The sequence below is a fragment of the Stenella coeruleoalba genome (assembly GCF_951394435.1).
Source record: "Stenella coeruleoalba genome assembly, chromosome: 3".
Classification (NCBI taxonomy): domain Eukaryota; kingdom Metazoa; phylum Chordata; class Mammalia; order Artiodactyla; family Delphinidae; genus Stenella; species Stenella coeruleoalba.
Genome location: NC_137148.1, coordinates 136,290,002 through 136,299,346, shown reverse-complemented (window position 1 = coordinate 136,299,346; position 9,345 = coordinate 136,290,002). Strand labels below are relative to the sequence as shown.

The following is a 9,345-nucleotide window of genomic DNA, read 5'->3' as shown; positions in this document are numbered from 1 at the left end:
AACACTATGTGCCGACAACTGGCACCAGGGAGCAAATCCATTAAAAGGACGAAATCTGCATTTGGGCTTACAAATAAAAAAGCTTTTTCATTTGCAAGCAAGAATTAAATCACCAGAGCCCTGATGAACTCCAAGTCCCTCCATCATCTCCATATTTGTAAAGGGCATCACCAGCTACCCAGTAGCCAAAGCCAAGGAATCAAGCTTATTTCTCACTCCAGCCCTCCCAACTGAATCCAGTATGTCTCGTCAACTCCACTTCCAAAATGCAGCCTGAAATCATTCACTTACCTTCACTCGATCCACAGTTCAAGCTACCATCATCTTCGCCCAGCTCGCCATGTTAGGCCCTAGCTGGTCCCCGTGCTCCACTCTGCCCCCACCCCCTGCGTTCTCTGCACAACCACCAGAATACTCTTAATAAGATGGAAATAACTTTCATCTTTCCGCTGGCTTAACTACCCATCTGTTTCCTACTGCACTTGGAAAAAAATTCAAATCCCTTACCATGGCTCACAAAGTGTTCCATCATCAGACCCTCTCTTATTTCATCCCCCGATTCTCTTCCTTAATCACTATGCTCCCACTAATGGCCCTTCCACTCCTTGCATGCCAAGAATACAGCCACACCTGTAGGGTCTTTATACTAACTGCTCCCCTTCTATGGAATATTTTCCTCTCAGATACACATTTGACTCCTTTTCCCATCCAAGTCTTTCCCGAAATGGCACCTCCCCAGAGAGGCCTTTCCTGACCAACCAATTTTAAGTAGTCCTGCCCATGGTTCCAACTCCCATGCCTACTTCACTTCATCTTATCATTCCCCCCACCCCACCCATACCAACTAGAATATACATATGAGAGATGTGTGTCTTATTCACCACTGTATTCCTAAGTGCCTCAAACAATGCCTGGCATGTGGAAGAAATGCAAACATTTCTTGAATAAATGAATGATAAAATCTCTGTAATTTGTAAGACCAATTACTGGCCCTCATGGGAGAGAGAAAACATTATTCAGCTATTTAATGAAGGAAGACTATGTGCAAGGCCCCATGACAGTGGTCCTCAAACTTTAGTGTGTGCACAAGAATGAGAGAATTTATACGTGAGGCATAAGAACCCCATTTTGACAAGCAGCCCACAAAAGATGATTCTCTTACATCAATATCACCACAATGCAGTATATTCCATAGGTCCCCAAACTATAAGCATCTTTGTATCAGAATATTATTATAGCAATAATTCTCATCTGCTACCAGATATGTCTTCCTCAGCCAAGCCTTTAAGAATCACTTATTTGGGGCTTCCCTGGTGGCGCAGTGGTTGAGAATCTGCCTGCCAATGCAGGGGACGTGGGTTTGAGCCCTGGTTTGGGAAGATCCGACTATGCCACGGAGCAACTAGGCCCGTGAGCCACAACTACTGAGCCTGCGCGTCTGGAGCCTGTGCTCCTCAACAAGAGAGGCTGCGACAGTGAGAGGCCTGCGCACCGTGATGAAGAGTGGCCCCTGCTTGCCGCAACTAGAGAAAGCTCTCGCACAGAAACGAAGACCCAACACAGCCAAAAATAAATAAATAAATTTAAAAAAAAGAATCACTTATTTGCTTTGCAGATCTAGTACATCTCAAATGTAAGCTAAAATCCTATTCCTCTAGGTAGTCATAGCTACATTTAAGGTTTCACAAACAGTTAAGATTGCTGCTGAAACAAACACACACATAGTGCTTTCCTTAAGAGATTTTGCCAGTTTTAAATGAATCTTAACTGCCTTCCTCCTCTGTTACTCTTGATCTGCTGAGAACTGGCACCCTCTTGAGCCTGGATCATCTTCTCAGCCACAGGGCAAGTCAAGTCAGCTTGAATAACAGACTTTAGCTTTTTTTTTTTTCTCTTTCTTTTTTGCGGTACGCGGGCCTCTCACTGCTGTGGCCTCTCCCATGGCGGAGCACAGGCTCCAGACGCGCAGGCTCAGCGGCCATGGCTCACGGGCCCAGCAGCTCCGCGGCATGTGGGATCTTCGCGGACCGGGGCACGAGCCCGTGTCCCCTGCATCGGCAGGTGGACTCTCAACCACTGCGCCACCAGGGAAGCCCCAGACTTTAGCTATTAATACTTGATACATTTAGTAATACATATATCCTATGATAGCATATCTTTCCCAAATCCTCAAAGGTCAGCTTTATGTGCTTTTTTCTTTAGTAGAAAGTCCACCCTGGTTGTAAAGAATCAAGTTTTTATTTATATTCTCAAATTGGAATAACTTTTATTGTTGTTGATCATAAATGTAATACATGCTTACCATAAAAAAAGCAAACATTACAAAATTATATTAAATATAAATGAAAACTTCCCAATAATCACACCCTTTAGAGCTACTCACTTTTTATAATTTGGTGTATATCCTGCCAAACTTTCATGTATAAACATATTTTCACACAGGTTTTTAACGTAAAAGGAATCATCACTGACTGTTCCATAACCCTCTATAAAGAGAAAACACCTGGGTGTCTCCTCTACTCTCAACACTCACTCTGAACACTTCTGTGACCAAATGTGTAGGAGTTTCTCCCACACCAAGCAACTCCAGCTCTGCAGTGGACTCCAGCCAATGTCCTACACTTTAACTCAATTCTGACACTATCCGCTTAGAGATAGGGTCAGACTCCACAGGTTAAGCACTGAGTTCCACAAGACTGGCTCCATCCTCACTTCAGATACCAACTGCAAGTCCAGGCTGTCATTTCTACTTTTTTTGGTCTGTTTATATATTTTTTCTTTTTTTCCTGTAGTTGATGTACAATATTATATGTTACATAAAAGGTGTACAACATAGTTATCCACAATTTTTTAAGATTATACCCCATTTATAATTATTATAAAATTTTGCCTATATTCCCTGTGTTGCACAACATATCCCCGTAGCTTATTTATTTTGAATATAGTAATTTGGACCTCTTAATCCACTACTCCTATCTTGCTCCTCCCTCCTTCCCCTCCCCAATGGTAACCACTAATTTGTTTTCTGTATCTGTGAGTCTGTTTCTTTTTTGTTATATTCACTAGTTTGTTTTACTTTTTAGATGCCACATATAAGTGATATCATACAGTATTTGTCTTTGTCTGACTTCTTTCACTTAGCATAATGCCCTCCAAGTCCATCCATGTTGTTGCAGTCACCTCTGCTTTTGACCCATGGGCTATAAGTTGGCGGCTTCCACGACCACCTCCTCAGGTTCAATTAATTTGCTAGAGGGGCTCACAGAACTCAGGAAAGCAGTTTACTTATTAGGTTACCACTTTACTATAAAGGACATAACTCAGGAACAGTCAGATGGAAGAGATGTATAAAGCAAGGTATGTGGGAAGGGGGCACTGAGCCTCCATGCCCTATGGATGTGCACCCTCCCACCACCTATATGTGTTCACCAACTACGAAGCTCTCTGAACCCAATCCTTTGGGTTTTTTATGGAGGCTTCATTAAGTTAGCATGATTGATTAATCACTGGTCATTAGTGATTACTGGTCATTAGTGATTAACTCAACCTTCAGCCCCTCTCCCTTCCCCAGAGATGGGGGTGGAGTGGGGTGAGGCTGAGAGCTCCAAACTCTGACAACTAGACCTCATCCTTAGGGGCTTTCCAAAAGTCATCACATTAACATTAACTCAGGTGTGGTTGAAAGAGGCTTGTTATGAGTAACAAAATGAACCTTTATCTCTTTCCACCTAGGAAATCCCAAAGGTTTTAGGAACTCTGTGCCAGGAACTGGACAAACACCAAATACATGTTTATTATAAATCATATTATCACACCTGCTTATTAATACATTTAACATTCAGGCATTACTCCATGCCAATACTAATATTTATCTCTTTAATGACTACATTGTACACTACCACATAAATATGCCAAAAATGTTTAAAGTAATACCCTCTGTTCAACATTAGTTCTAGTTTTCTAAAATTTCTAAAATTATGAATGATCCTGCAATGTATCTTTATATATACACCTATACATATTTTTAATAACTTCCTTAAAATAAGTGACTAGAAGAGAATCAGGTTTAAAGCTGTACTGTCTAATATGGTACTCACTAGGCACGTGTGACCACTTAAATTAACTGAAATAAAAAATTTAAAAATTCATTTTATCAGCTGTACTAGCCACATTTCAACTGCTCAACAGCCAGATGACTGTTAAAATGTGGCAGTCAATGGCCGGTGGCTACCATACTTGACAGTGTAGATACAGAACACTCCCATCATTGCAAAAGGTTCCACTGGTAGCCCTGATCTAGAGAAATGTTCATATAAAAATTTGATATCTGTACCCCATAGAAATGATGTAGCAATCCAAACTCCCAATATCAGTACATGAATTCCTACCTCCTCTTCTTGTCAACATCAGATCAATGTTCTGATCTGAGAGATGAGACATGTTTTAATTTGCATTTAAAAATTATTAGTGAGGCTGAAAGTCTGCACATTTTGTGGCCATTTGTGTTTATTTTTGTTGTTGAATTATCTGAACTTTGTCTACTTTAAAAGAATCAAGCTTAAACATATCCTTTTCCCAATGACCCATAAAACCAAACCTTATGTGCAGCAAAGAGACATTTCTTCATCTGTTTTGCTGGTTTCCTAATATTAATTTCACAAAGATATTTATTAAAGCAGCATAAAAATAGCTAATACTACAATTGGGGTGAGTTACCCAGGTGTACACAGTTGTCAAAACTCACTGAGCGGGACTTTCCTGGTGGCACAGTGGTTAAGAATCCGCCTGCCAATGCAGAGGACATGAGTTCGAGCCCTGGTCTGGGAAGATCCCACATGCCACGGAGCAACTAAGTCCATGTGCCACAACTACTGAGCCTGCGCGCCTAGAACCCGTGCTCCACAACAAGAGAAGCCTGCGCACCGCAACGAAGAGTAGCTCCCACTCACTGCAACTAGAGAAAGGCTGCACGCAGTAACAAAAGACCCAACGCAGCGCCACCCCGCAAAAAAAAAAAAAAAAAACAAAAAACTCACTGAGCTGTACACATCAGAGCTTAAACAATTTCACAACATGTAAATTATACCTTAATTTTTATAATGGGGATGGAGAGCAGAATATGTAACATTTTGAGGCAAACCACTCAATTGTCAAACCGATGGCAATCCTCTATATCAGGGCAAAATATATTAAAGTATTAGAAAAGCATTGCTAACATTTTAACATAGACGTTTTGTCAATGTTTCTAAAAAGCCTGCACCAGTGATGTGAAAGCTGAACCAAACACTCACGTTCTGGAAAATCATTGCCCTGATGTTACTGTACGGTACTTGATTTAATTTTCCAAGCCATTTCTGGTGAGGTCGTTCATGAACTGGGCTCATTTCTGCCCTTTATCCTTCTCTTCTGGTAGCACACACTAACACAAAAGCTAACATATGCATGTTAAAACCAACAGATTTGATCATGAAGAGTGCCTAAGGAAGGACACAGACAAGATGGTTTTCCTCACCTTCCACTACCTCTCCACTCCCATTCTTACACTGCACATTTACCATCTCAGTCCAGCACCAATCCATCATAACCTGTTCACTGAGTGAGCTCTTCAGAGGCATAAGCCACAAATCTCATTCACGTTCTTTGCGAACTCAGATATTACAGTAACTCTTCATGCGACCTTGCTTACGGGATCAGAAGGAAGGATATATGGAGGACACTAAGCCTCTCCTTCCCAAAGTGAAGGCTTGCTCAGTTACTAAGCCCAGGGCAAAGTAGCAGGAAAGTGTGCATTTTATTAGGACATCTGCTTTGTAGGAAGACAGCTGTTTTTGTTATTAAGTTCTACATATTTTGGCTTTGGAATCAAGGAGATCTGGGTTTGAGAATCAGTTCTGCTATTTATTAGGTATGTGATTTCAGGCAAGTTACTGTACTACTCTAAGCTGTTCTCTTATAGGTTGTTAACAGTATATGTCATAGGCATGTTGTGAAGATTAAAACACAAGTAACATTTTAAGCTCAGTGGCTGGCACATTTCTGGTGTTTAACAAATGACAGCTACCATCACACACAATTCTGTTCCTCAAGAACGAACTGTAAATGACACAGGTCCCAGTCACTGCTCTCTGTAGCCAAATCATTACCACCAGGAAATCCAGGCACTCTTTTTGCTAACAATGGATTAGCATAAACAAGCAGCATACCATAATTCTATAAAGTCTGACCAAAAAAATAGCCATTACAGGAATTTCAGCAGCCAACCATAGATCATTAAAAACAGCTAAAAGGTATATATATATATATATATATATATATATATATATATATATATATATGTTAGAAACAATTACACAAGATGAACGTAAGAACTCAAAGTTCACAGGAAAGAAAGGAAATTTCTTTGCTATGCAGACACACTCAATGCTGCCCCACCATGCCACTGATTTATCTCAGATCCATCACTACTAAAACAACAAACATACAGATGGGCAAGTCACTCTTTACCACAAATGAAGCAGTCTATGATAGAGCATCAGCCACATTTATTCACTTTAAAAAGCAGTTTACATGACAGATCATGCACAATAAACAAAACACTTACCTTTTTCTCTTCATCTGGCATGTTTTTTTCCAGTTCCATTAGGTATTCTTCATCTAGTTCAGAAGAATTCACATCATTATCAGGTTTGTTCTCAACCTTGCCCACTCCTGGCTCTTCCTTCTCAAATGAGGCACTTGCATCATGAAAGCACTCCTCTTCTTCTTGGTCCTCCTGGGGATGGGCCTCAACATCGCTAAGCAGCTTGCTCTGGGAATGGTGATCTTTGGCATTAGACACTGGAGGGTCAACACGCTCTGCTTCCTGGAGCTCTGTTACTTTCAAACCATTGAACAGATCCTCTGGAACCCTACAGTTTTCTGACTTCTCCCCCATGCTGAATCAGTGAGGGAGGTGAAGCTGAAACTCTGGGAAAGAGAAAACATGTTAGGTAATGGTATCTATCTATCAAATCCTACCTATCACACCTAAACAAACTTCTGCATCAAAGCCCAAATCACACCCTAACTTCCTTTCACTGGAACTAATGCATTTATATATTCATATATAAAGGGCATCATACGCCCATAAATAATGCCAAATGTAATTTTAACTGATTCCCTTTTCAGAACTTCTTATAAGCAACGAGACACCGATTTTAATGTGGTTCTTCCACTTTCCACTGCTCTCAGTTTGTCGGGGTAGCAAGAAATAGGCAGAAGCGAAAACAATGGCAAGAAAAATGAAGCGTCTCTAATAATTTTTATTCAGAACGAATAGCCAGATCATAAATAAGGAACCACGGCCTGTCTTTCCAGCACCACCACACGAAGCTCAAAAATAAGTTTCTGTTGGAGCTAAAAATACAATCCGTGCCAAAAGAATCATCATCAACTTCCCCCACATGCGTGTGGTAGAGCCAACGCAGGTTATAGTGGGAGGCCCTGGCTCAGGTGGCCCTAATCAGCATTCCCGAGGGGGTCAGAATCAGCCACGAAAAGCGTGGCTCTCAACCCTGGCTGCACAACGTTAACACCTGGGACGCTTTAGCAAGTTCTGCTGCCCAGATCTTATATTCCAGATTCTGATTTGTTGCTCTGGCGTGGAGCCAGGGCACCTGTATCTTTAAAAAGGCATCCGAGGTGATTCTCACGTGCAGCCAATTGAGAACCAGTGCTGTAGAAGCTGAGTCAGATCGTCAGCACCGCCGCCCCTCCGGTCGCAGTAAAATCACGCCAACGACCCTTGTGTTGCGACAAGAACCCGAATTCGCTCCAGCTCGTCCCAAGAAAACTTAAAACAGCACGATTTTATTACGGAGACTTTGCCTCCACAGCAACGTTTTGTTTCTCCCCGCTCCCAGGTCTAGTGGAAAAACACAGGGGTTTGAGGCCTCAGAGTTGTGGGGGCCTCAGGCCCCCATAGGGCCACCCCACCCTTCCTTCTCAAAGGTTCGTCCCGTAGCTGTGTCCCTCACCGCTAAGAAAAGAGACCTGTGGGGCTACTCACAGCTTCACAGCTCCTCTCGTCCTCACCTTCTTCGCCTCTGAGATCCTCTACTTCCGCTCAGTCAGATGCTCTTCCGTCGGCGCTGACCAATACCGTCGCTGTTGGCAAAGCATCCTGGGAAATGTAGTAAAACCTCAGGGTGACAGGGCGTTGCTGTCGCTGTGTGACGTCATTGTCCGGGCTTAAATATGAGCGACGGTTACCGTCTTGGGTTACGGCAAGAGTCCGCGCTACTACGCACTGCAGGAAAAAAAGGAAAAGCGAAAGGCTGTTTCTATGATGTTCCTTTTACACCTCCGTTACGACCTCTTTCATGTCAGCTATGCTGTGTATAGTAGCATGAACCTGAAGCATGAACCTTGTCCAGAAATAAAGTTTTCCCTCTTATGTTTCTCAAAGTGTGTCTTTCAAGGGGTCTACCGCTAGATAAAAACAGTGTTGACAATAATACTAAGTTGTTATCTCCTTTTTCCATACTCCTTCTTTCATGAACGTACAATGGATTTTTCTAAAGGTTATGTGTCCTGTGATAGTGCAATGAACTGAACGCAGAAGGAGTGATGAGACTCCAGATGTCTTCTATTAAGGCAGAGGTTAGCAAAACTGTAAAACAATGCCACTCTTCTCACTATATATATTTTTTTGTTTTGGAAAACACAGTATCTATAAAAAGGTTATTTATGTTGCATATAATGGGTGTATTGTTATCTTAATGGACAAATTAACATAAGAATGTTTTCATTTCTACTAGTAAATATTGATAGGTATAACTCACATAAACAAAAGCTTTTTGTGGTCCTCAATAATATTCGAGAGTGTTAAGTGGTCCTGGAACCAGAAGTGAACTGTTGGCCTATACATTCATTCAAGAAATGTTTACTAAATGTTTATTAGACCCCAAGCATTGCCCACTAGGAATACAGAATTGAGATATCCCTTAAGGTAGCCAGACATGTTACCAGCAAGAACAGCAGGGTATTAGTTAGTTTTCTATAATTCACAGAATCTATTGCAGAGATAGCTGGGAGGGACTTTTTCCAGAAGGATATCAAATTTATTTCTTCAATTTATGTCTAAATGAGGTTATGCATACAGTTATATTTTTGTGTAAATCAAAAGCTTTAATATACTGAAAGTAAACATTAAAAATATATCAGAATTTTGGAAACCTTTTAATATTTCTTAATTTTCTAAATACAGCAAGAACTATAAAAAGGTAAGTGGTTTGGTCTTATGATCTTCAAGAAATCCTGTTAATAAATTCTGGTGTGATAGAAAGGCTATAAATTTCAGAGCAA

The 9,345-nt window shown here is 41.2% G+C and overlaps 1 protein-coding gene across 1 annotated transcript in view; it reads right to left on the bottom strand.

Moving 5' to 3' along the window:
• The window catches only part of TTC1 (tetratricopeptide repeat domain 1), a 53,233-nt gene extending 44,971 nt beyond the window's left edge, over positions 1–8,262 (bottom strand). The window contains exons 1-2 of the mRNA XM_079918138.1: positions 8,048–8,262; positions 6,602–6,966 (exon numbers count right to left, since the gene is read on the bottom strand). Of these exons, the coding sequence (XP_079774264.1) occupies positions 6,602–6,934 (333 nt within the window). The 5' untranslated portion in view covers positions 6,935–6,966; positions 8,048–8,262. The remainder of the gene's footprint in view (positions 1–6,601; positions 6,967–8,047) is intronic.
• Positions 8,263–9,345: the final 1,083 nt, after the last annotated feature.